The sequence below is a fragment of the Poecile atricapillus genome, chromosome 6 (assembly GCF_030490865.1).
Source record: "Poecile atricapillus isolate bPoeAtr1 chromosome 6, bPoeAtr1.hap1, whole genome shotgun sequence".
In the NCBI taxonomy this organism is placed as follows: Eukaryota; Metazoa; Chordata; class Aves; order Passeriformes; family Paridae; genus Poecile; species Poecile atricapillus.
In genome coordinates, this window is record NC_081254.1 from 25522542 (window position 1) to 25549059 (window position 26518).

Genomic DNA, 26518 nt, shown 5'->3' on the forward strand with positions numbered 1-26518 from the left:
GGCAGGATGCTCAGTGCACCAGGGACATCATCAGGGGGTCACCTTCTCCCTGGCCCAGGTAACCTCCCCAGACCCAGGGTACTCCAGACACAGAGAGAGAAAAGGTACTCGTATTTATACTTTAATAAAACTAGAAAGAGGAAAAAAATCAAAGGGATTAGACCAAAATCCAGCCATGGACACCCCCTACCACAGCTAGGACTAGTCATGTCACAGTATTTGCTGCCTGCAGCCCTGAGGGCAGGGGGGATAGCAGCCGCCCCAAACCCAGCAGAGCAAGGAAGGACTGTTCCCCACATGGTTTTATTGCTGGTGATGCCCCCCCAGAGAAAGGGGCTTGGGAGACCCTGAGCAAAGGGGGCCAGGTCAGGTGCCAGCCATGCGGGTAGAACCGGCGAGTTCCATTAACATCTGCTCCCACCCTGGAGCATGAGCCACCCACAATCTCACACACTTTCCTTCACCATCTTTCCCTTGCTGGCTCCATCCCACGCAGGACCCCATTTGTGACAGGGGGGGGTTTCTACTACGTGTCCCTCTACATAATTGCCTCCCACTTAGTGACAGTTCAGGATTTCAGTTCCATTTTAGACACAATTTAACAACCTGCCCCAGGTCCAGAGATATGCAAGTCTGGGGCCGGCAGATCATCCCCACCATCATCCAGCTTACTCTGCCTCCACTCCCCCCATGCTCCCAGCACTCAGCACCAACACGGAGCAGCCAGTGTTTGTCAAAGCACCTTCCCCTTCACTCTTCGCTAGGATGAGACCACTCCTCCTCTCATGGTGGTCCCCCATCTCAGAGACACTGTACTGGTGTTCAAGAGGTTTGTTCATGCAGGAGAAAGGGCCACAGAGGTGCATCGTACATGATCCCAGGGAAGAGGAGCTGGCATATTCCAGCCTTGGGCTGCCAGAACTAGTCTCTGTTCCTCCAGACGAACTGAGGCAGAGACCTGCTGGGCTCATGGCTTCTTGGAGGCTCCTGAGCCTCCCTCCACGATTTTGTTGGCTAAAATCTCCTTCTCCTCCTTCATCTTCTTCAGCCTGACCTTGCTTTTGGAAGATGAGAAGGAGAGTGAGGCCTTGCTGAACTCCAGCGGGAAGATACCCACATCCCCGTCAAAGCGATTCTTGGACACTTGCAGGTAGCGCTTCCCTGGCCCTGTCGCCAGCTTACGGTCCTGCAGGATGAGGACATTGTCGGCCTCCTGGCTGGCCTGGGGAGAGGAAAACATCTCCAGGAGGGTGCTCGGAATGCTGCCAGAGCGACAGGCCTCAGAGATGCTCACAAATACCTACCCAGCTCCTTTAAACCCTTTTACAGGGCACCCCAGGCCACAGCAACTCCAGCATTTCCCCAACACCAACCCCTCATGTTCCCCTGGAACATCCAGTGACCCACCAGGCACATCCTGCACCACAGCCCACCCTGGGGAAATGGGATCACAGGAGGGTTGTGCACAGAGACCAACCCCACTGCAGGGTTGGTCAGCAACACAGAAGAGACCAGAGTATTCAGAGAGCCCATCCCTGCCTCCCTCTTTAATTATCTCCTACTACATTCCACTCACAGTCAGTGAGTATTAATTAACTGCACCTAAAGCCCCAACAGAGCTTTAGCTGACAATGGGTTTGCTCTCTGCCTGCATCAGGACTCTGGGAGACATCCCACAACTTTTAGTTTCCCAGTGATGATCCAGGGTGCTGATGGCAGCTGAGGATGACTGCTCAACATATACTAGCTCCTTCCTGGGGATACACTGTGCCCAAGGGACAGGAAGGGCCATCCTGGCCCGGCTCACCTTGGCAGAGCCGAAGATGGAGGCTGTCTGCAGCTCCTTCTCATCATCCTCCTTACGAGGATGGATGATCAGGGTGATGTGGCACATGTTGTCCGTGGCAAACTTGCGGAAGGCACCAATGATGTAGTCCTGGGCAGCGAGCCTGCCACAGCAGCAAGAATGGGGTCAGGGGCTGGCATTGCTCGGTGGCAGGGGGCAGTGAGGTGCTGATCCCCACCACAGAAACCACCCAGAAACGTGAGGCAAACAAGCGCACACGGGAAGAGGGATATGGTATGGCAGGGATGGTTGGTAACCTGCTCACACCTTCCCACTTCTTCCTCCCTAGGGCACTGGTTACCCTTTAATGAAACAGGGTGGCCAGACAGAAGTAAAGGTGACACCCTGTGTGGGTCCCCAGCCCCTGGCATGACAGGGAGAGCTCCAGCAGTGAGGGTGGCAGAGGAAGGGTCAGACTGGAGAAGGGATACCTGTCCACAGAGAGGTGCTCGTGTCCCATCATGAACTGGAGATTGTCGACGACCACGTGGGTGATGTCGTACATGTAGACCGCGTGCTGCATGGTGTCAATCACTGTCCTGAGCAGGGGAGAGCAGGATCAGCTCCAGCGATCAGTGGAGGTAGGGACGGGAAGGCTGAGCCAGGCAGAGGGATGCAGAGAAAGAGCTGGAAGGTACCAAGCTGGGTCCTGATTGGACCTGGGCACATCCCACCTCTGCATCTCCCCCACTGTATGGCAGGTGCAGCCCCATCCCCCCAGTAAAGGTAGCTGGGATCAGAAGGACCCAGCTGCTGCCCACACAGTCCCTTGCCTACTGCCCTGCAATGCCCCCAGCCCACAGGGGTCCTCAGGGCATATAGGGATGCATGCAGGTGCCACAGTGCCTGATGAATAAAAGGAGCTGGAGGTGCCTGTCCTCCTCCTTCAGCAAACAGCACTGCAGGTAAGCAGGGTGTGACGGGACATGTCCTGCCAGGGGCACAGGCTGGCTTCAGAGCAGCCACCTAGCACAGGGTCAAGTCCCCTCCTTCACCCCCACCCCAGAGAGAGGCTGTGAGAGTTCCTGTGACAGGAGGAGCACAGGTGGTGCCACACAGTCCCCATACACTTGAACAGTCCCAATGTGCCTCCTGCCAGCCCCAAATCTATGACTCACTGCGGGGGAAGAGCCCCAGATCCCCAAGGCCCTGCAGCACATGCCGTGAGGGATAAATGCCACTGGGAATGGAGGTGCAGGACCATACTTGATGTTCTGCTGGCCATGGAAGGTCATGAAGTAGAGCGGGAGCTCCTCGAAGCGATCAGCCCACTCATCGTACAGCTCTAGCTGGTCCTCCAGGCGCCGGCCAGCAAACTGTGTCAGCATGATTTTGGCCAGGCGGACATTGTTGATCTCAAAGCTGCCCCACAGCGTGCACACGCCCTGCATGCACAGGTCCAGTGCATACTCACTGATAAACGTGGTCTTCCCACTGCCTGTTGGGCCTGGTACAAGGACAACAGGAGAATTAGCTGAGGGAGATGATCTGACCCATGCTGACCATGTCGGGGAGTTGTTCAGAGGTGGAAGCACCAGGGAGAGGGGTAAGAGAAGCCCATCTGCAGCACTCACACCATAAACAAATTTCTCGTGCCACACTACACACCTGAGTGCTGGGCATGGCCTCCCACAGCTTATGGGTCTCCACAGGTCCCTGGGAAGGGCTGGGCAGCCAGTGGGGTGAGCACAAGGTGGGCTCAGGGTGGCAGGTGGGAGCAGGGATAAGGGACAGCCCAGGACTTCTTACATTGCCCCAGGCAAGGAGCCCTTCACCATACTGGCATGCACGGTCCCACCGGTCTGAGGAATGCACCCCAGCCTCTCACATACCCGCAAGACAGGCTCAGCGAAAGCCTTGGGCAGAAAGAGACCTGTAAGACTCGTGAAGCACCACCCCCAGGGAGGGTGAAGCCACGAGACTGCTCGCCCTGTCCACCGGTCACTGTGCCTGTTACCTGTGAAGATGGTGAGCTCCCCTCTGCGGTGTCCTTTGAGGAGCTTGTTGAGCTCGGGAAAACGTGCCCACTTGACGCCAGACACCTGCTCGGTGTTGACCAGCTCCCCGAACACCTCCTCGCGCAGCTGCCGGAAGGAGATGATGGATTTGTGGCTGGCAAGCACGGCAGAACGCAGGATTTTGGTGACGTTCAGGCCCTGGTTCAGAGCCTCCAAGGGCCGGGGCTGCAGGTTGCCAGGGTGCACCAGAGAGCAGCGCTTGAGGCTCAGCTTGCGAGCAAAGAGCTTGGCAGCTTCCCAGGAGCGCAAGTCCTCGCCGAGCCACAGCGTGATGCGCTTGAACTGCTCCAGGTAGGGGAGAAGGGTGGGAGACAGGCTGCTGGCCCCCCGTGGCAGGGCCAGGCTGGCCACTCCTGCCGCTTGGTGCAGGGCCAGGGCATCCAGCTCCCACCCAGTTAAGACCAACTCTGTGTCTCGGCGGCCAATCAGAGGCAGCCCAAAAAGATTGCGATAGGAATCGAAGCGGGGTAAAGTCTCTTCCACGTAAGTTATCGTGCCCCCCTTTTTCTCAACTCTCAAGAGCTTCAGACCCTTCAAGGTCGCATCTTGAGGGCTGAACCAGGGGAAGACGAGAGACCTGGCAGTCCTCAAATAACGCACAGCGAAGCGTTTCAAGGTGGCATTTGTCACCTGGGAGATACCAAACAAAGCCTTGGTCTCCTTGGTCTCCTTCTCATCCAGCAGCTCCCAGAGCGGCAGAGCCCGTTCCCAGATGCAGCGGGCATCCTCGCGAGCCTGTCGCATTTCCTCCTCCATCTCCTCCGAGCTGGCAGGGGGAATGGGGGTAATGCCACGGAGCCGCATTTCCACGTTAGCCTGGAAGTCCTGCCAGGTGCCCTCGGCCAGGGTGGCTGTGCACAGGAAGCTGCCCGTGGTCTTGTCAATGAAGAGGGTGAACGGGGCATTGGCGGACAGCGGCTGGTCCTCGCGTTCACCGGTGAAGAGGCTGGGGGTGTGCAGGCAGCTGTAGCCATCGTGGAAGGGGATGTCCTGCGCCCGCAGGTACTGCCGGATCTCGGTGATGGAGACGGAGGGCGCGGGCCCGTCGGGGGAAGGCAGCACGTCCTTCTTGTAGCGCCGCTGGCCGAGGCGGCCCGGCGGCCCGGGGCTCAGCGAGGCTCTCTTGTTCCGGGCCCCCCCGCACAGCAGCGGCAGGAGGCGGCTGGCGGCTCTGCCGGGCCGCAGGGGCACCAGCGCCATCCTGGCCGCCCTGGCTCCCGCCCGCGCCGCCGCCGCTCCGCATGGGCGGCAGCCCCGCGGCCCCGGCCCCGCAGAGCCGCTCAGGCCGCAGCCCCCACGTGGGTCCGCACGGACACCGCCATTGCTCGTCCCGCTCCCGGCGCGTCACTTCCCGGCGGGGTCGGGGCCGGCCCGGCCCGCCCCTCCCGCCGCTTCCGGCTCCGGGTGAGCGCCGAGCCATGACGGGCCGCGGGTCGCCCAGCCGCTTCCTGACCGCCGTGCTGCACAACGGCGTGGGCCGCTACGTTCGGCAGCTCCAGCGCCTGCAGCTCCTCTTCAGCCCCACCGCGGCCGACGCCCGCGGCGCCAGGTACCGCCGGAGGCAGCGCCCGACTGCCGGGGCTGGGGCGGGGGGAGCCTGGGGACCCCTTAACTGGCAGGACGGGTCTTCCCGTGGGCCTGTCAGCGTGGGGAAAAGGGACAGTGCTGCTGCCCCTGATCACACGGCAGCGGCGGGGTCAGACCCCCAGCCTCCCGCCAGACGGGGCAGGAGCTGGAAGGCAGCACCGGGGGCATCACCCCAAATTCTGCGCTGTGACCCCTCCCGCGGCCCGGCACGGGCGGACGGTGACCCTGGTCTAGCGGCTATGGCGATTCGTCCCTTCTCTGGCCCCCAGGCAGTTCGTGGAGGAGGCGGCACAGGACTTCGCCCGGCAGCACCCCGATGTCGTCCTCTACGTGAGCCCCCACTCGGGCCCAGGCCCGGCCCCGGTGCTACGGGCCGAGTACTGTGAGTGCTGGGGGGTTTGGGGAGGGGATGGGGGTCTCCCTGCCCTGTCCCGTCTCTGTACTACCTCTGCCCCGTGCAGACGGTGCCGGGGCAGCTGCCCCTCGGAGGCTGCAGAGAGGGGGGATCCCGGCCTGACGCCCTCACTCTGCTGCAGTGAACGGGACGGTGCGGGAGGAGCTCATTGCCAGCAAGACGAGCGAGGAGATCGTGCAGCTGGCCACCAAGATGGCCAACCAGTCCGGCCTGGACATCATCCGCATCCGCAAGCCCTTCCACACTGACAACCCCAGTGTCCAGGGCCAGTGGCACCCCCTCACCAACAAACCCTCCATCCTCACCGTCCAGGGCCCACGCCTGCAGCCCCAGTAAAGCCTCCTCCAAGCCCACGTCTCTGCATCCATTTCTCCTGCCTTTAGAAGGACACTGCTACACCATGTCCAGACAGAGCCATTTTTATTGCTGGGGGGAATGGGGAGCTGTGCATGAGGAGTGCCAGACACAGAGTGATGCCCCTCCTTGGGCGTTGGGGGTGGTCCTTGGGGTAGTCCTTGGGGGTGGCTCACGCCCCCTTGCAGCAAAGACAAGGGCTGGGGCAGGGTAGCAGAGTGTGCAACTCTTGCCTTTTCCTGCTAAGCCTCACTCTCCTGGAGTCGGAGGCCTGAGCTGTAGTTCATGAGGGACCCCAGGGGTTTTCACCCCTCTCCTGTTTCCCCTGCAGGGCTGAGCCCTTGGCAACGTCCTGATCATGGAGGTACGAGCAAGGAACATGGGGGAGGATGTATCCCTCCCCCGCTTCTCCAGTGTCACCACACTGTCCCTGGAGCATGAGATGCTTTTGTCACCCCCATCTCTCAGGTTCCCCCAGAAGGTGGCAGAAGCAGAAACAGTTGAGAGGATTTAGGGACCATGGCTTCTCCTGGAAAGTGCCATGAGAGAAGGCTCCAGAGGGAGGCAGGCCCTTGTCCAAGGCTCTTCTTCCTCACTGTGTGAGGACATTTCCCTGCCCACGCATTTTCCCATGGGTGACAGGGCTGTGCCTGAACCCCAGTTCATCAACAGTGCTGCACAGGAGGGCAGAGACGCTTTGTGCTTGGAGGCACAGGGGCACTGCAGATATCACAGGCATGTGGATCGTGCACTGGTCCCTTGTCACACTGTAGGGCACGGTGGTGGCTGCCAGTCCTACTGCCAGTGCATCTTGCTATCTGCTGCTGCATCCAGTGCCCTAGGGAAAGGAAGCAGAGCCCTGTCAGGGTTGGAGGCCCTGGGGGTGCCACCTCCCCAGGGCACCCAGCCCTGTATTTCACCTGTGGCCTCTTCGCAGTAGGCACATGCCCCTTCACCAGCTGCTCCAGGGTATTCAGGACATCAGCTCCTCTCCCTATCTCTTGTCCCTCGCCAAACCATCCTCTCACAGAGGGGGTACCCTGAGGGGGCAGATGTGGGACAGTGGGCAGGGGCTGGAAGCCACTGAGACCACCCCTCACAATGTGAGATGTGTTCAGGGCCCCTCTCATGCCTTAGGGCCGGCAGCTGGGGAAACCCTGCCAGCCCTACATTGGGTAGGGATCCTGTGCCCTGTGAGATGCACAGGCACAGTATGTCAGCCCTCAGCCCCCCTCCTTGCTCTTCACCCACCTCTCAGCAGCTATCCAGCTCCTGTGTGCCAAAAGATGCCCAGCAGGGCTGGCCAAGTCCATACACCCACAACAGCGTCTCTCACGCCTGGATGAACAGACAAAAACTCTCCTTCCCCATGGTGTCCACCTTCAGCCAGGTGCCAGCTCCTGTCTCCAGCTCGTGGCCACCGTCAGTGAGTTTTTATACATAAATAGAGCTCCAAATTTAAATAGATACTTTTTTTCTGTAGAGCGAGTCTCAAAAGTGAATGAAAAGCCAAAGGAGTGGCCGAGCCCGGGCCCGGCCCAGCTCTGCCATCCAGGAGGTAGTTTTGCCTGAGTCTTGTAACACTGCTGGCAAAGGATGGGAAAAGGGGCTGGAGGGGAGGAGGGTCCCACTGGCAGGACCCCCCTCCCCAGCCCCTACACGGAGCTCTCATCCAGCTTTTCCACCAGTTGCGTGTGTTTTCGCTTCTCCAAAATTTTGCTGAGCTCTTCGGTGAAGGATGCACTGTAGAGTGGGGAGGCCAGTGGCTCCTCCTGCTGCTGCAGCAGCATGTAGCTGTTGCCATTCATCTTGCGGAGGACATTGGGCAGAGCCCCCACACCGTTGGTGAGCTCGGTCGGCAGCGGGGGCGGCAGTGGGGGCACGGCAACCGGCAGCTCCTTGACTGGGGAGGTGGCAGCTGTGGGTGCCTCGCCAGGGATGATCCGCAGGCAGCCATCAGGGTAGGTGAGCTGTTCTTCCTCCTCCTCCCGGTGGCCCTTGCGCAGGCAGTTGGCCGAGACGGTCTGCAGCTCCACGCTGGCTGGCCGCGGCTCCCCCAGCACGTACTTGCCCTTGCGCTTCTCCAGGCAGGACATGTACAGGAGAATGGTGCTGAGCACGGTGCAGAGCACCACCAAGGTGACGATGGCGGAGATGTAAGCCACCTTTGTGTCGTTGATCGCCTGGCTGGCAGCATGGGGCGATGGCGCAGCTGTAGGGCTGCGGGGCAGCTCGGGCAGCACGGTGAGGCTGTAGGCAGCCAGCAGGGTCCGGAGACCCTGCTCCTCCCCGTAGCAGTGGTACTCGCCGCTGTGCTGGGGCAGCGTGTCTGTCACCAGCAGCCCATCCACCCCCACACGCAGCCGGTCCTGCCCCGTGCCCAGCACTTCGCTGCCGTTCAGCAACCACACAGCTCGGGCCAGGTTGGAGCGCTGGTCACAGGGCAGCAGCACATCATCCCCCTGCAGCACTGTCCGGTTCTTCCACAGCAGGGAACCTGCGGGGACACGCACTGCCTTGCACCTCTCCCAGCCATTCCAAGGGATGCTGGCCACAGCATCCCCTTGGTCCCGAGGGGCAGCAGAGACTCACCCCGTCCAGAGCTGCTCCGGCATCCCTTGTTTCCACTTTGAATGTCCTGCACCAGCCCTATGCTGCAAGGCATGGGTGGGCTCAGCCATACAGCCTCAGCTGAGCCCACCCTTACGGGGGTCACGGCCACCAGGAGACCCAGTGTCAGCTGCCAGACCTTTGGGGCTGGCTCTGGGGTGACTGTGCCTCGAGGTGATGTGAAAGCTTGTGGGATAGGGCAAGTGGAAGGTTCATGGGGACCCATCTGGGATCAGGCAACACATCCCTACCTGTCTGTGGTGGTGACGGTGCGGCATGCCCTGCCATCCCAGGCACAGTAGGGGTCCCGGGCGAGGATGCAGTCATAGCAGGAGGCATACCTGGCGCAGGAGGCCAGGGGCACCTGCACAATCCCGCTGGCTGCTCCCACATACAGGCTCCTCTGAGGGGAAAAGGGCTGGCTCAGTATGGATCTAGCATGATGCTGCTGGTCTGTGGAGTGCCCCATGGTGCCCAGAGATCCCCCCAGCTCCACAGCACAGCTCTCTCTTCATGGGTGTGCACAAGAAGGGCCCCCAGCTCCCAGTCAGTGCTGATGGCCAGGCTGGTCCGTTTCCCCAGGCTACCCCTCCTGGGCTCCAGCACATATCCCGAGCTGGGGTGACCCAGGAGTCATTTCCCCAACCCCCCAAAGAGTGCAATGTCAGCTTCACAGCATAAGCATGCCCCATGTGTGGTGTCCCCCTACTTGTTCCACCCCTCACCTGGTTGTGGGAGATCACCAGGCTCTCCACAGGCTGCAGGTCCCTGAACACCTGCACCTCCTCCACAATGTGGATGCCAGAGTTCACCACCACAGCCTTGTGGATCCAGCCATCCCCTGGAGAGCAGAGCAGGGGATTCAGGAGGGAATGTGAGGTGTGCCCTTTGCCCAGCAGAGGCCTGTCAAACTCATCTCACACTCACCCGTACCCATGAAGAGCACATCGTATGAGCGGCCATCCAGGGCCTGCACCCTGTCTACAGCCAGCTGGCTGTACACCACGTTCTTCTTCACCAGGAGCGGCTCCCCGCCGGCTGGCTTCACCTCCTCAAACATGAGTGGGTGCAGCTTGACAAAGTCCAGGACACTGTTGGGCAGGTCCTGCGAGGAGTTGTAGCCCTTCCTGCGGGAGTGGTCCGTGATGCACTGCAGGGGAAACAGGGGTCAGAGAGGAAGGCAGCTGCCCCTTGCCCCCCTGCTCTGCACTCCTGGCCACTCACGGAGCCGGGCCGGGGCTCGGGCACTGCACCGTCGTAGCGGGACCATTTGCGAGCCCAGTCCTGGTACTCCATGTAGGGGCCCTCGAAGGCACGCTGCACTGCCGAGATGTTGTAGCGGCACACGGCTGAGGCCTCCATGGTCCTCCTGAGGAGCAGAACCTCACCTAAGCCTGGGCACTCCCAACCAATGCTCAGCACCTGCCTGTTCATCCCCTTGAGCATCTCTGGCTCCCCTGGTGCTGCAGACTTAGCCCAAATCATTTCGGCCACTGCCCCACTCACCACTGTGCTGAGAGTGTGAAGGCAGCATAGAAGACAGTGCTGGCCCAGTTGCCCCCATCCAGGCTGCAGACACTGCGCAGCACCTCGTAGTAGGGGATGTAGCAGACCAGGCGTGCCTTCATGAAGGATGTCCACTTGCGCTGCAGAATCTTCTTGCCCCCAACATCGCTCTGGGAGGGTGAAGAGAGCATTTCTGCACAGGCTGGACGGGTGTTCATTCCCCTCTTCCTATGCCTGTCTTCCCACAGGTGGAGGCATGCTGCCCTTGCACCAACAGGAGCAGTGCCTGGCTCCCTGTGGCTGGGAACATGCCTACCTTACAGACACGGGCCACCCGGGCCACTCGGGCCACCTGACTCTTGTCAAAGAAGGATGTGGTCTCCTCTCCTGCCCGCTCCATGAAGAAGTAGTAGATTTTATCATCATCACCCACAGGGCTGTCCTTGCTCTCCCGGACCAGCACAGAGGTCACAAACTCGGCATCTGGGGACATGGAGCAAGAGGTGGTGATTAGAGACCAACACAGAATGGAGAATCCCTCCCTGCCTTAGTTCCTTCTCATAGCAAACCACACAGGACTCCAGAGCCCCTCCCAACACCTGCTCCACACTCTCCAGGGCAATGCACAGTGTCCCACAGCCCATGATGGCAGCCACAAGATGGGGGGGACGGGGACATCTCACCATTCAGCCAGTGCAGCGGGGACTCCTCTGTTTTCAGTGGCCTCTGGTGCAGGTTCCTCCGAATGTCAGGGAGGCTCCGAAACTCGTAGCGTGTTGCTGTGTACAAGCCTCCATCTGTGCAGGGTGGGTGCCCATCAGCATGGCCCTGCAGCCTGAAGACAGCCCCACAGGCCAGCAGCATCCCCATGCCCCAGGCAGATGAGTAGGGGGAGGACCGAGTCCTGATTTGCTAAGGCCTCTGTACAGGGAACCCATCTGGCTGGCACCCCCTGCAGGGGTGTTGGGGATGGGGCCATGGTACCCTACGTGTCCCCACCAGTGCTGGAAAGGTGCTGCTTACCCACAATGAGGCCGGTGTAGCCACGGGCAGGGTCATACGGACACTTCTCCTTGCCTTCCTCAAAGTGGGACGGCAACATGAACCTGTTTGCATCCTTGAGGGGGACAGGGAATTGGGTTAGACATTAAGGGACAGACCCACCTCACCTGCCAGCCTCAGGCTCTCTGCAGAGGCTGCTAACAGGGACAAAGTGATGTCCACAGCCGTGCCCTTGTCAAAGTAAGACAAAGCCCCCTGGCACCCTTCAACTGGTCAGAAACCACACAGCCAGCCACAGCCCCCAGCCAAGAGTGGGTAGAGGGCTCTGGGAGGAAGGGGAGCCCAGTTGGCATTGCATGGGCACTGGGCCGGAGCCAGCCAGTGCAGCCAATATTCCCAGACAGTGCCTGGTTGGCAGACGTTGTTCAGCTAGCCTGGGGTCCCCCCAGGTGCTGTCCATGTCATGGCAGGAGTTACTTTTTTTGGGGTTTGCAGTTCAAAGCATGTCAAATAATGACAGGGCCCTTCCAGCTTGGCAGCTCCTCCACCCAATTTCCAGTGTGTGCAATGGCCAAACCGGACCAGTAGCACAGCCATGGGAACAGTCACAGCCTCTCCAGGGCTCCCTGGACACACTGCAGACATGGTCCAGGGGCCCCTTTGCCCTCAAGCTCAGGAAGGGAGGTGGGCAAATGGCAACTGAGTCTCCATTGACTCAAGGAGCTATTGAAAGGGGGTCAAAGTCCCATTGCCAGTAAAACAAGGCTCCTCTTGGAAACTCTGCTATGAGTCACAGCCATGTGGGGCATCTCAGACTGGCACAGGATATCCCTGGGGAGGGGCTGCTGAGTCAGTCCTGCCCCTGTCACCCTCCCCTGTGCATGCATACCACCTGCCATCAGCCACACTGCAGCCCCTCCTCTGGGAAGGGATTCTGCAACAGCAGGCACTGGAGACCAGGTCCAGGGCAGGTGCATCCCATCCTGCTGAGCCCATGCGCATCCCCTATGGCATTGGTGCATCCCCTATGGCATTGATCCATCCCCAGCCCTCTCTCTTGGGGTCAGAGTCCAACCCCAGTGCTAGGGTGGGGACTTATCGCATCTGCATCATGGTGGCCACATCCTCAAACCTACTCACCCCAGCCTGGGAGTCACTCACCCCCACTGTGAGCCAGGGAGGGGCAGGGGCAGCGATAGAAAGGGAGCAGGGCTGTGGGTTGAGATGGTGGGAGAGGACAGGGGCTGCACCAGGGGTGACATAGTGGCAGGGGACAGGTGGCAGCTGTGGGTGAGCCGTACTCACGATGGCGGCACAGAGCGGGTGGAAGGCGTAGGTCCCACAGGCGTACAGGTGGGTGCTGTTCAGCCGCTGCAGGAACCGCACGTGGTTGAAGCACTCGGTCTGCGGAGGGTGAGTGCAGGTGTTACAAGCTGGGAAAAGCGGGGGCAGCCCCTCCCTGGCACCCACCCAGCACCTCTACCTTGTTGTTTTTGCCCTTCTGCAGACAGTCCATCTGCTTCTCAGGGGAGGCTTCCCAGTGGATCTGCAAGGGGAAGAGAGACTGCTACTACATGACCCCTATTGCTGCATGGTCCCCCTGTCACTGCAAGCTCCAGCTTTCATCACAGCCACCAGAGATGATAAAATCCTTATTTATTTAGGGAGGGACGGCTGCTCAAAGCACAGGATGGCACCCTGCACACATCCCACCAGCTTGCAGCAAGAGTGGTCCCACACCCCAGCCAGTGGGCAGACATCCCAGGGCACTGCAGGAGCCTGGAGGATTTTGGGATATCCTTCCCTGGGGGAGCAAAAAAGTGTGATTCCCTCTCTGCTGAGGTGTCCCTGGAGCAGGCAGCTTTGAGCCTGGGGATGTCTCCCACCACTGTCCCCATGTTGCCTGGCTGGGGAAAAGGACCAGGTGTCCACAGGCAACCTGGGGACAGACTTGGAGACATCACCTCCAGGCAAGCCTCTGGGCTCCAACCCGAGACAGCGGGAGGTTGCACAGGCATGGAGTGGCCACAATTTGGATGGGGATTGGGCAGCATGGGACAGGAGAGGACAACCAGCCAGCAGAGGCCGGGCTCACCGTGTGGTGGGAGCCGTCAGCCACGTCACTGGAGTTGAGGGCAAAGATGGCTCCCCTGGCGCCCACGTAGAGGATGCCCCGGTCGTCCTCCAGCAGCAGGGTGCTGTAGTTGAGGGTGTGCGCATTGAAGCGCCGGACTCCCGACAGCTCTGCAAAGGGAACAGGGGGCTGAGAGAGAGCCCGGGGCAGGCACAGCCCGAGCCACTGGGAAAAGACAAGAGAATGGAGCTGGAAGTGGGTGGGATGGCACTCACTGAGGTTATCAGGCAGAGAGTGCTGGGTGACGGCAGTTACAGCAGGAGGAAAGGAAGGGAGGAGGTTCAGTAAAAGGCAAAAGGCACTAATTAGGCTCAGGCTCACAGAGGAAATCTCTCTCCACTAATTGAAGCACAGCACAGGGGTGGGAGCTGCAATGTCTGTGCTGGGCACAGACCTGCCACGTTGTTTGGGAAAATGCTAAAGAAAGCAGAAACATGCCAGCAGTGACCCTGGGTCTGAACTGAGCCAGCCCAAAGGGAAGGATAAAAGAACCTGAACCAAAACTGTCATACAAGGGGAGTGATTCTGCAGTGAGGCTGAGTGCTCCTGCCCACCAAGCCAGTGCAACCATCCAATCTGGGGTGCTGAGATGTGTGAGACAGGACTCAGCCCTGGTCAGAGGGACCAGAAGGAAGTGAAAATTCTGTGAGGCTTGGGACCCTGTAGGCAGCTGGAAAAGGAATGATTCCCCACCTTTCCCAGAAAAGAGGCACTGCCTGGAGAGAAAAGGGCACCCCAGCTGCTAATGAAACTCTCCCACCACCAATTGCTGAGTTGAGCCTCACTAATGAGGTCAATGATGCCATGTGGATCCCCAAGGAATGATGACACTGCTGGGCTCACTGACACCACAGAGGCTGGAGGTCAAGATCCCAGTGGCAATTAGAGAAAATCATGGAAGGAAGTTTCCTGCTGACTATTTGGGCCATGAGACCCCAGCCCAGATGCAATGTCCAGCTCAGGACATCCTCCAAGGGCTGCTGGGCAGGGCCAGGGGTTGGTCAGGGCTGGCTCCCTGTAAATCCTTGTCCCGCTCTGGCTTTGGAGATGATTTTGCTATGCTCACTTCTTTGGGGTCCAGCCACATGGGGTCTGATTTCTGGAGGCCAGGGGATCAGAGGCCCCCATGTAGCCACCCTCTCATGCTGACGCCCCTGCTCCAGGGGGGTGGCAAAGACTAGATGCAGTCACAACGCACCAAGGCCAGTGTCAGTGAAATCCAAACCTCACTGCCAGCACCAGGACCCACACCCCCTTACCATCAAAGGAGACCGTTGTCCTGGGGGTGGCATCCAGGTCGGTGGCAGAGCGATGGTAGCCCACGGCTGCCGCTGCCATGAAGAGAGTTGTCAGGAGATGTGCCGGAGCTCCGCTCATCTTCCTGCTCTCTCGGCAAGGGCAGCCGCCTCAGGCGCTGCTGCCGGGCCAGCACAGCCAATCCTTGGCACAGGATCTCCAGCTCTCGGGGACAGGGCTGGCCACCAAACCCTCCTGAAACACAGAGCACCGGGTCAGACACTCCTGCTGGCCCAGCACCTCACAAGCAAGCAGGCTTGGGAAGGAGCCAGCTGCATACACGCATGGATGCTTGACCCACCACGGCCTCAGGCCAGGGATGGCTTCAGGGAAAAACAAACCCTTGTTTGCTAAAGGGGAAACTAAGGCACAGCACAAGGCACAGCACAAGGCACAGAGCATGGAGGGGAGTTTGAGCACAGGGACCTTCTGCAGCATTTCCCTGGGTCAGCAACCACTCTGTCACAGCAGGGAGTTGCTTGCTGACCACTTGGGTCAGCTGCTTGGAGGTACATTTTCCTCCAGGTCTTCTCTGGGTTCATCTCTCATTCACTCCCAGCCTTTTGCTCCTGCAGATCCTCCTGACTGAAGGATATGTTTCAGCAGAGCCAGCTGATCCCCCATTGCATTTCACAGCCAAAAAGCAGTCAGATTTTTCCTTTAAAAACAGAGAAAGGGGCTCAGGGCCAAGCCCCTCTGTGGGTCTCTTGGCACACTGAGGTACCCCAAGACTCGCTCCCCAGTGTGGCTGCAGCAGGAATGAATGGCAACAGTAAGGGTCCTAGGGAGCCCAAGGTGTCCTCTCCTTCCCAAAAGCCCAGCTGACCATGTCCTGCTGTGCAAGATATTTGCCCCCGTTTTGCCCTCCTGAAATGATGAGACTCCAGAGGACTGAGGCATTGGGAAGGGTGCTTCAGGCACTCAGGGACTCAAGGTGAAGGAAAATCCATATAGGAACTGCTTGGAATCTTCAGCAAGTCTTTTCAAGCGGAAACAATTTTTCCCCACAGTGTTTTTCCACAAGATTTCAGTTTCTCTTTCATCCCAAGCTGCCTTGAAGCTCTGCATCTACTTTGGCTCTCACTTTCATGCATTCGGTCCCTCACAAATAACCCCCACTTCTCCCAGTTGCACTGAGCAAAGCCACTGGCTCATCTTGCAGGCATTATGGAGGAAAAAGATGACTGGGTATCTCTGAGCCAGAGAGTCCCCCGTAAGTAACCAGCACCTACATATTTGCTTAGAGGTTTATAAATATATATATATATATATATATATAAAACAAATACCTGACCCTGTAGAGAAGCTGCTCAAACACGTTCAATGCAGACAATTTCCCTGAAGCAAATAATTTGCTGAGTCCCAGGAAGAGGGGAGATAAAACCAAAGTGAAAAGGGCTTTGGGGCTGAAAAGGAAAAGTGAGGGGCTGGATGTGGATTCAGACACAGCTCTGGAGCTTGCATTAAAGTGCTGGTTCATTCAAGGGGTTTCAGACCTGCAAACCTCACACCTGCAGTGGCTGCTCCCCCAGAGCATTCCAGGAATGAGGCAGATGGGAAATGTTTCCCCCTGCTGCCCCACTGTCCCCTAGGCTCCAGACCTGCACAGAGCACCCAAGGGCATCCAACCCTGGGTGCAGGCAGGGTGCTGCATGCAGGACTGAGCTTTGGGGAGCAGATCCCAGAGCAGGCTCACTCCATGTTATTCCTGTTTCCAGGACAAGCCCTGTACAGAGAGAGGGTCTTCCCATGAATGACAGCACAGCAATGCAAGGCAGGTGAGTGCAGATGGACATCAAGAAGAAAGAATTTGTTTTGGTTACACCATGTCTAGCATAAGCCAAACCCACCAAGCTTTGGGCAAAGTGGTGGGGTCACACCTGGAGCACCAAAGTACCATGGCCAGCCCTATGCTGACAGCTTGCCATCCCACCAGTGGGAGCAGGGTCACTCTGGAAGTTACAGGGACTCTTCCCCAAGCCTCCACATGGGGACACGAGTCTGGAATCATGCACAAGCCACAAGAGCTGCTGCACCTGGGATGGGAAAGCAGAGTGGAGGAGAAATCTCCTTACAACAAGGCAAACAATGATCTCTCATAAATGAGTAACAGCCCTGCATGCTGCTGGGCGTCCTCACCTTATCTCTCCTGCACAAACAAGCCCTGAACTTTGCCTGCTGCTTGGCTCCCGACGTGCTGGGGACGAGAGCAGGGAGTGTGGCCAGGCAGGGCAGCAGGGGTGGTGTTTATCACAGGGCCAGCGTGCTGCTGCAAGCCAGCCCCAGCTAACATTTAACCATCACACACACCAAGACAGTACAGGGGGAAAACAAGAATAAGTTAAATTGGGAGGTTGTGCAGGGTTCCTGGCTGGGCAGGGGGGAGAAGCCTCTCATGCTGTGAGGGCTGGGCTCCTCTGCTTTTTCCAGGGAAGCAGCTACACCCATTTCCAAAGGCTTCTTTGCCCAAGATCAGATGTAACTTTGTCCTAAAGAAAATTTAATCAGTTACGCCATAAGAGCCAGTTAATATTTTACTCAAAGAGAAGGGCTGTTCCAAGCTTCCCTATTTTTCTTTTTTTATTTTCTGGTTTTTATTTTTCATACCTAGGGTGGGGGAGAAAAAGCAAGAAGGAACTGAAACAATCCTTGTCTCCCCTCAGGTCAATACCCTGGTCTTGCAGCCACACCAAACACCCCCAAACTCATCACTTCCCCCTTGTCAGGGTGCAAGTTCTAAGATCAGGGTGAAGCCAAGGGCTCAGGCAGGAAGCAGAGGAGGTCTTGATCTGTGGGACCCACCATGAGGGCTGGGGGCAGATGGATTACTCAAGTCCAGCACTTCAACAAGAAATGGAAAAAAGCTGGGAATGGAAATGCCACAGAGTTTTCTCTGGAGGAGGGGAATAAAAAGGGGAGAGGAAGAGGCTGAAAAGCAGCAGCAGCTCCAAAGAAACTAGGAATTTAAGAGAAAAACTGCCCAGAAAAGCCCACCCCCTCCCCAGGAGTGACCTCCCAAGTTCCTCGGCACCTCACCTACTCCCCAGCACGGGAGGGCCAACATGGGACCTGATTGTCCAGCCTCAGCTCCCACGCTGGCCGGTGACACTGAAGAAGCAGGATGGTGGATGCAGGACCACAGGGCTGACGGACACCTCGAGGGGGGCAAAGCCAGGAACCAGCTGCTCTACTCACAACGTGTAACATCCACAGAGGCAAAAGCCCACCCTCCTACCACTGGCTATCAGTGATCCTACAGGCTTCAGCCACAGCTCCCAGCATGGAGCGAGAGGCAGGTACCATCTCTCACCAGTGGGATGTGTTTGCCGGTCCCTGGGGAAGGCAGGAAAGCAGTGGGGCGGCAGAGGCGTGCAGGCGTGGGTGAGCACAAAGGGCAGCGAGCGGGCCCCGGTCAGGTCTGACTGGGTTTACTGGGTCACGACGGAAGCTGTGTGAGCATGACTGTGCCAGCCTCAGCCTCCCACCGGCAGCCAGCCGGCACAGCACACCCAAACGGGCTGGCCCAGTCGGCACCTCCTTAAAATCCCTGTGACCAGCATCTCTGGAGGAGCAAAAAGCTTTTGATGAATGAATTTCACAGTCTCACCAGCCCAGATCTGGCCAAAGAAACTGGCCAAAGCTGTCATAGACCTCAACAGCCACTGCAGCAGGACGTTCTGTGGGCATAGGAGCCCCTTCCCACTGCCCCACGGTCCTCAAAGTCACAAGGCAGCAAAACCTGGGAACACAAGCTGTTTGCAAGCTGCAGTGCAGGGAAGCTGTGCTGTCTGTGGGGCTGGCAAACATGGAGAGACCACAGATGGGGTCTTACAGGCTGCCCATGGATGTTTCCTCATCAGCACAACTAAAAATTATGCCAGCTTTTTAATTTCAGAGGAACTTAGGAGAAAGAATGGAAGTGGTGGGTGAGAGCAGCACTTTCCCAGCTTACCCTCAGCATCCATTCTGGATGGCAGGACAGATTTGCAGAGCAGGATAAGATACCTCCCCATCCCACCCCTCCCTAGACAGCTTGTAGTTGTTCCACCAAGATCTAGTAAAGCCCATGCAGGCTCCCAGAGTGGCTGCTGGACATTCCTCCTCTCTCATGGGCCGTTCCCCTCTGCATCACAGACTACTACATGCACTGCCAGTTTCCCAGTAGGAGACAGGGATTTTCAGCAGGACTTCTCTGGGTTATGGAGCTGCAAAACAGTCTTAACAAAATCCCCATCAGGGACTGCACCAGAAGACACCAATTGCACTTTGCCTTTTTATGGCAGCCCAGCCTGGGTATTCCAAACCCTATACAGCCAATTCCACTCTACTCACAGGGGCCAAGCCTGGCACATCCCCCTGCAGCCACTCACATTCCCACTGTCACTGAACTGTTCTACCCTCCAGGAAACCCACTCAAGTTGCCCTCGGGTTCAGCTGAAACAGCCCAACCCGTTCCTGGCGGGCTGGGGGAAAGGCACCTGCCCCAGGGGATGAGGTGGGGTGAGCTCGCAGCTCCCAGGCGTGGGAACAGCCAGTAAGTTATGGGAAAGGATCCATCCAGGGATGGGAGACAAGCCTAGCCCCAGCCTGGATGCGAGCGCAATGCATTTTGGGCCCCTCTTCCCCGGAGGCGGCAGACCTTGGGTGGGAAATCCTGCGAGATGTGGGAAGAGGAGCCGGGATGGAGGTTGCCAGGCAACTTTAATTCAGTCCTTGACGAACTTCCAGCACTTTGCTTCTGCTGCAGAGCCCAACCAGCAAATGTTAAAACATCAGATCCACCCTAAGCCCATAGTGTCCATCTGTCCATCCATTTGTTTGAGGAGTTTGCTCCTGGCCCCGTGCCTGGATTGCCCTGCAAGGACACGGGTCCCCTGTGGCAGCACCCCCAAAGGCCAGCCCAAAACAAGCCACTGTTCCCGGCACAGATTTACGGGGGCAGGATTTGACCCGTGGGACTGGGCTGGCGCTGCTGCACAGATATTTCTCAACCAGACAGGATTTTTGTCAACAACACAAGCAAAAAAAATGCAAACTTGCCAAATGCCCTCCAGGAAGAGGGGACCCATGCTGGGTCAGGGAGAGAAGGAGCACAGTGACCTCCTGGGAGCCCCTCCCTGAGTTTATTTTAGTTGCTTTCTTTAAACAAAACCATACTTGACCCTGAGGTGCTTGAGCAGACACACACTAGAGCTTCCACCATTCAGGAAGCAGATGTACTTCTCCTTTACCCAAATTTGGGATTTGGGCACAGAGAAGGGGAGGAAGAGCTGCAGCATCAGCTCTTCTCACAGAGTACCCTGCCCTGCTCCCGACGCAAAGCCCCCATGCAGAGCACAGCCATCATGGAGCCAGGGAGGCGGGTGGCAGGCTCCTGCAGGCCATGGGAAAGGCTCCAAATTCCCACAGCACAGTCCCCACCAGCCACCAGCAGAGCCCAGCACATCCAGCAGAGAGCACCCAGCTCTGATCTCAGAAATGTCACGGCAGGGAGGAGACATGTGAAGTAGCAAAGCAATGGATTGGAGAGTGAGTAGGGACAGTCAGGGATGTGGGCCAGTTTAAGGGGCAGCAGTGCTGGAGGAAGCCAAACATCCCTGGAAAGACAAGCTGAGCAGTCAGCAATAAAACTAGCAGCCCTGGTTCCGACAGATTTGCCACCCCCTGCTGCAGTCCTGTGGGGGATGTTGCCCACCCCACAAGGGGAAGGGATGCACAGTGTCCCCCCCTGCATGGCTGCAGGGATCAGGGTGTGTTAGCTGCTCCCAAGCTCCCTGTTTTCACTAATCTCACAAGAACTCGTTCCTCTCCTCCATCAGGTCAGGTTTGATGTGGAACAGGAGGTTCAAAGGGGCTGCCAAGCAGCAACAAAGCTCAGTGCCAAGTCCCCATGAGAGCTCTCCAGCCATTCCCATCCAAACCTACCCAAAAAAATCTGACTGAGAAAAATGAGGAAAGCTGTTCTGCCCTGTGCCATGGCTGCCAGGCACAGGGAAAAGCTCGGCTCCAGCTGCTCATGACGTGACAGAAGCTAACAGCAAGAGCACAGTGCCCAGGACAGCAGAACAGATCACTTTTCCACTGCCCACCCTAATGGAAAACCCACCAACACCATCTGTTAGTTGAAACAGTTCCTTGCCTGGATCCAGGGGCCTTGCCCAGAGATGGTCTGGAATGGTGCAAGTAGGGAAGGCTGAAGGGCAAATCCTTGCAGCTCAGTAGCTGGACCAAGAGCACCAAGGGATGCCACAGCCAGCCCAGACCCAGATCCCCCAAACAGAGCAGCAGAACTCCCATCACAGAACTATTCCTCCTGTGCTGGAGGCCATTAGCTCTTGCAGGACAGCAGTGAGGACACAGTCCCTATGGCTCTTCCCTCTCACACAGCACCTATCTCCCCATTGGAAACACCACAGCAGCAGCCCTGGGTTGACCCCACAGCCTAGGAACACCTGAGAGTAGCGCAGGGAGTCATGCAACAACCGGGAAGTGAAACCGGATGGTGCCGAGACTTGGCGGCCTCGCTCTGACTTCACCCGCTCGCCTCCAACCCAGGACATGGGGGAGGCAGAGCGCAGCCACTGAGCCCTGGGATATGGGATGCAGATTCCTGGGGCTCCCAGCTCCTCCATCATTAGGAAGAGGCAAGCTTGATGCCAGCAACATCACCTCCAAACCCCAACATGTTCCATCCTTTTTTCATTTGCTGCATGACAAGCTTCACCGCTGGCCGGGAGCCCCTCAGCAGCCTGGACAAACAGACAGACAGACAGCCCTCCACATCACAGCAAGTTCTCCCAGCAAGGGGGCGTCTGCATCCAAGTGGCTCAGCACTGGATGTGATCTGCAATTCAGCCTTCAAAGGCTTTGTGGCTGAAGCACATTGTCTCCTCAGCAGAAGCAGCAAAGCAATTGTAGAATTAAATTCCCAGGAACAAAGAAAGAAAACAGAAACAGGAACAGAAAGAAAACAAGAAAAAAATCCCAACCGTAATTGTAAAAGGACATCTCAAAGCCAGCAGATTTCAGGGCTTTTTAAAGCATCTGAATCCATTTGCCCGTCCCTGTGGCTGCACTGTGTTTCATTTCACTGGGCTCGTACAATGCAAGACACGGAATTAACTTGGGTGTTTGTTTAGAGCCGGTTTGTCTTCCAGTTATTTTCCAAAGCCAGGTTTGAGTTTCAAAGATGTTTCTTGGCAGTGCCTGGGGTTCCCACCGTCGGGACGGTGTGGGGCTTTCCCAAGGGGAAACAGAGGCTCAGAAATCACACACAACCTGGGGTCCCCTTGGAAGCGGAGGCAAGAGGTGGAGCACAACCCAACTTGTCTGCAGTGAACATGGGAGTTTCTGCTGCGAGCCTGTTCCTCTCCCCTTTATTTATTCCAAAGATAAACTGTTTTCTTTTCCAAAGTCCAGAAAAACCAGATGATGGGAGTAGTTTTAGGGCTTCCAGTTTCAACAACATCTTCTTGTTTCCTTTGCTTTCCCTCCAACAAAGCTTCAATTTGGGGTCAAACCCAATTTTGATATTCCACTTTGCATTCAAAACTGCATAGCACAAAGCAGTAACATCTGGCCTTTCCCACAGTTGTTTGCATACCACCAGCTTTGCTGCCCCAAAATCAGATCCCCACATTATTTACATGGGCTGGGCTTTGCAACAGGCAAACAGTCGCCCTCCACCAGGTAATGGAGGTGGGATTGTACCTGGAGGGATCTTTTAAGCCACAAGAAAAGCAGAGCACACTCTGAATCACAAAGCTGCATCCCGGCCCCCACACCAGTAGGTTACCTGGTGCTGAAACCCTCAGCCTCCTTCATCTCTGAACAGCAGAGCTCAGGCCCCGGGAGGAAGGAAGGGGTGGCTTTGGTCATGACCTTGCTATGGCAGAGCCCTCATGCTTTTAAATCACGAGGAGCTGATGGCACAGCCAGCCAGGGAGGAATGGAGATGGCAGCATTTCCTCCTGAAGCACCAGCCAGGTAGGAGCCCTCACCTTTGAACAGGAACAGGCACCCACCGAGCACCACTGTCAGTGGGGTACATAAAAAAGTCTGGGGGCATCACCCCTCCCCTCCGAGAGGCAGCAGATCCCCAGGACTCCCTCTCACAGAACCTCCCATCACATGAGCTGCTTCCCAACAAGTCGCATCAAGATGCCAAGCAAAGCCGGCGGGCAAGTGCAGGGAAATTCCCCACACGCGGCCAGGCGAGGCTGGCACCGCGTCTCCACTGCACCCTCCGCTGCCCTCCTGCACGGGGTGCCGGCAGAGGCCCCCCCACCAGTCTTGCTAAGCACACCTGGATGCTTTTTCCCGGCACATGACCTGCCAGATTTGCTGAATAAACCTCCCAGCTCTAGCAAACCCTTTGCATTCCTGGTGGGTAAAGTGGTGAAATGTTCAAATAGATGTTGGAAAGGGTGGGGGGCAGGAGAACAAAGCTTCATCTGCAGGAGCTGAAAGGGCGGTTGGGATTTGGGTTTTTTTTTTTTTTTCCCCTCAGGTTGCAACACAAAAAACAAAGTCCTGATAGGGATCTCTCCTGCTGGGGGGCAGCCCCTCATCCCTCTGGGCAGAGCAAGCCTGGCCAAACCGAGATGAAGCACAGACCTGCCCTGCAGGGCACACACGCAGCATCTGCGGCTGTCATGGTCACCCTGCCCAGGTTTGGGGTTCAGGTGGGGGGGCCCCAGCCAGCACCCGCCGCAAGGGAAGCAAAGCAGCCAGAGCCCGCAGTGGCAGGCCAACTAGCACCAAAAATGCCGCTGTTGTTATTAATAATTTCCCTGCATCTGAGCAGAACAGCACTCCTCATCCATTTTGGGAAGCCTCTTTGTCTTAGGAGACTGGTGTTTTTTGGCACCAGAAGAGCCTTTTCATGGTTCCCCCGCCCACTTCACACTCTTGGTTTAAAGGCCAGGCACAAGTCACTGGCCCACCTGGGCACTGATGGAGAGAGCAAAGAGAGCCTCAAATTCCACTGCTGCAGGTACCTTCTACCTTTGAATTGGCACGAAGATGCAGAGGAGCCCCCAGTGCGGGCTTTGCCTGGGGGCCATCTGCAGCCCCCACAGCAATGCATCCCAAGGAGATGAATCTCAACGAGACAAGGCTCAGACAAGCCACATTCCATGACCACCCCCTGATTTCCAAAGGGAAGGAGAGGGGGGCAGGGATTGCACTGCACCACCTGCATCGGTTTAGTACCTCATCCCAGCCATCTGAAACACCAGCTGACCCCAGGTAATGCTCAGCCTTCCCAAACACCCCCAGCAGTTCTCATCCCTACAGACCTCTGATCCCCACAGCCTGCTAGGGAAGGCAAGGGCTGTATCCAGCCCTCCCTGCCCAGAGATGGTGCCCTGTCTGTCTGCAACTCCTATCATCGTGCTCCCTCACAGCCCCCGTCACTACTACCCAGGTCCCCCAGACCCACCTCACCCCACACCCCAAACCTGTCCCCAAAGAAAGCTCCTGCACTGCCACCAGATCCAGCATATGCCATCTCCCCTCCTGCTCATCATCCCCAAATCCTCACCTGCACCAGACCTACCCTGGACCTCTCTCCATGCTGCTTCCAAGGTTCTGCCCTCTTGTTTCCCCCAAACGCGTTATTCCCAGGATTTCAACCACAGCAGGTCAGAGCCCCGCTCCTCTTTCTCTGTCCCCTTCCTGTGAGCAGCACCCACACCCAGCACCCCAGATCCTGCCTGTGGACTCAGCACCCGGATCCAGCACCCGAGCAGGCAGAACCAGCATTCCAAATCCTGCTTGTGGACCCGGACCAAGACCCGGCGCTCCAGGTCCAACAACCCAACCCTGCCTGTGGATTCAGCACCGGGACCCAGCACCCCAAACCCTGCCTGCAGACCCAGACCCGACCCCGAGCCAGCACCCCAGGACCCACCAAGAGATTCAACACTCACACGCAGCACTCCAGATCCTGCTCGTGGGCTGAGCACCCAGCCCCAGCATTACCCGCCCCCAGCCGCACGATCCGGCTTCCCGATCCTGCCTGCGGAGCCGGAGCCCAAGCCCAGCGCCCCCCGGCCTGCGGACCCGCACCCCCCTGGCCGGCGCCGCCCGCGTTCCCCCGGTACTCGCCTGGCTCGGTGCGGGTAGCACGGCAGGGCAGGCTCGGCTCGGCTGGGCTGGGCTCGGCTCGGCTGGGCTCGGCTCGGCAGGGCTCGGCTCGGCTCGGCAGGGCTCGGCTCGGCGGCGCAGCTCGGCTGTGCGCGGCCCCGCCGTGCCGGACCGAGCCGGGCCCCGCTCCGCCCCCTGCCGGCAGCGCCGTGCGGGGGCCAGCGGCCTGGGGCCGCCGCGAGGAGGAGGAGGAGGAGAGCGGAGCAGGGCCGCCCTGCCTGCCTTGCGTGGAAGCAGGTGGCAGCATGTCCCTCGGCAGAGTCGCGGCAGGCAGGGACGGGATGTTGCCGTGCAGCCCCTGGTCGGCCCTCGACACGTAGGGTGGGCCGGGAGCTCAGTCAGTACAAGAGGTTTGGGTGATGCAGCCCCCAAAAGGCCCGTGTGAATGCCTTTTGCAAAGTCAGGGAGGCAAAGGGCTGGTATTGTGGACTTGTGACTGTGAAAAAGTGAGACTGAACACGGGTGTCATCCTATTCTGCCAGCACATGCTACCAGTGCCATCATGCCACAGAGCCCAGTCAGAGCCACCAGTGTCAGCACAAGCCCTCCACCAGTGCCATGGTGTTCACTAAGGCTTCTTGCTCCTCAAAGTCACCCCAGCATCCTGCACTGCACCCCTGAGTCAGGCACTGTGCTCCATCTTCTCTCTGCTCTCAGCACGTGTCTCGCCATTCATGCATGGCGGAAGGTTGTTTGGAAACACAGGCAGGTAATGGTTTCTCTGGGGCTCTGTGTGGAGCCTTTTTATCCTGGGTGGCTTCTGCAGCTCCTCCCCATGTGGAGGAGCTGCCAGGTCCAGGCCTGTTTGCTTTCCTTTCGTAAGCTTCCAGCACCTGGCCAACCCTCTCTCCTCACCCCTCACAGCAGCAGCAGGCCTCCTGGAAGCAAAACTCTGAGCCAACACTGTGTGTAATCAGCAGGTTGGATCTAGGGCAGTTGGAAATCAGCTGGAGCGGGAGGTGGGGAAATGCTGTACCTGGGAACGCTGGATTACAGCTCTCTTGGAGCTGGCAGGGTGGCCGGCTGATGCCAGCCCATGGTTAAAAAGCCATGTGGTGCCCAGGCCCAGCACCCCTGGATGCCAGTTCAGCCCCTCCGCTCCACAACAACCCCTCCCAAGGGTGAGGTCTCCAGGAAGGGGACAAAGGCCACCCCAACCCCACACCCTGCAGACCTGGAGCCAGACCCACAGCCGTGCATAGGGTTAAGCAGGTTGTGCTACAGTTGCTGAGCATTGTCTGGGGTTAAGATCAGCTTTAGTTGAGATTCCACCACCTTCTGGACCTTTAGGGTCAATAGAGATGGCAGGACCAGGGTGTTCCTGTGGGGAGCCTGACTAACATGCCATTCTCAAGGCCTCTGACTGCCAGGATCCTACCTCCTACAAACACAGTAGGTGGGAGGGAGGGTAACAGGGGTTTGAATGCCCCCAGTCCTCACCCACCAATGGGTCTCAGCTGAGGAGGCACTCATCTGAGTGCTCTTGATGACAAGTGGCTCTGTCACCCGTACACACACTCCCCAGGCAGCCACCACCCCCTCTTCCAGATGATATCCCAAGACCTGCTCCTTGTCCCCACTCTCAGAGCAGACACTGCCCA

The 26518-nt window shown here is 58.0% G+C and overlaps 3 protein-coding genes across 8 annotated transcripts; 1 reads left to right on the forward strand and 2 right to left on the reverse strand.

Moving 5' to 3' along the window:
• Positions 1-105: 105 nt before the first annotated feature.
• On the reverse strand, positions 106-5201 carry TWNK (twinkle mtDNA helicase). 2 transcript variants are annotated; one of them, XM_058841213.1, is made up of 5 exons: positions 3804-5201; positions 3053-3293; positions 2278-2385; positions 1808-1949; positions 106-1222 (listed from the first exon to the last, which is right to left on the reverse strand). In XM_058841213.1, exons 1-5 carry the CDS (start codon positions 5062-5064, stop codon positions 968-970), a joined length of 2007 nt encoding a protein of 668 aa, XP_058697196.1. In that variant the 5' UTR covers positions 5065-5201; the 3' UTR covers positions 106-967. The 2 variants fall into 2 exon arrangements, 1 of the variants encoding a protein (XP_058697196.1); XR_009277833.1 differs by lacking the exon at positions 106-1222 and having other exon boundaries at positions 1909-1949; positions 2278-2473; positions 2965-3293.
• Positions 5202-5250: 49 nt separating this feature from the next.
• MRPL43 (mitochondrial ribosomal protein L43) lies at positions 5251-6219 on the forward strand. The gene is made up of 3 exons (XM_058841214.1): positions 5251-5413; positions 5721-5833; positions 5988-6219. Exons 1-3 carry the CDS (start codon positions 5283-5285, stop codon positions 6200-6202), a joined length of 459 nt encoding a protein of 152 aa, XP_058697197.1. The 5' UTR covers positions 5251-5282; the 3' UTR covers positions 6203-6219.
• A 50-nt stretch (positions 6220-6269) lies between these two features.
• SEMA4G (semaphorin 4G) lies at positions 6270-24921 on the reverse strand. Of its 5 annotated transcripts, none has more exons than XM_058841209.1 (17): positions 24879-24921; positions 14732-14963; positions 13434-13582; positions 12822-12884; positions 12644-12742; positions 11360-11453; positions 11020-11133; positions 10653-10819; positions 10337-10506; positions 10055-10199; positions 9758-9980; positions 9556-9671; positions 9082-9233; positions 8813-8874; positions 7472-8732; positions 7141-7260; positions 6270-7058 (listed from the first exon to the last, which is right to left on the reverse strand). In XM_058841209.1, exons 2-15 carry the CDS (start codon positions 14847-14849, stop codon positions 7876-7878), a joined length of 2529 nt encoding a protein of 842 aa, XP_058697192.1. In that variant the 5' UTR covers positions 14850-14963; positions 24879-24921; the 3' UTR covers positions 6270-7058; positions 7141-7260; positions 7472-7875. The 5 variants fall into 5 exon arrangements, with proteins under 5 accessions (XP_058697192.1, XP_058697195.1, XP_058697191.1 ...); XM_058841212.1 differs by lacking the exon at positions 24879-24921 and adding an exon at positions 17805-18194 and having other exon boundaries at positions 7472-8717; XM_058841208.1 differs by lacking the exon at positions 24879-24921 and adding an exon at positions 17805-18194.
• Between the last annotated feature and the right edge of the window lie 1597 nt (positions 24922-26518).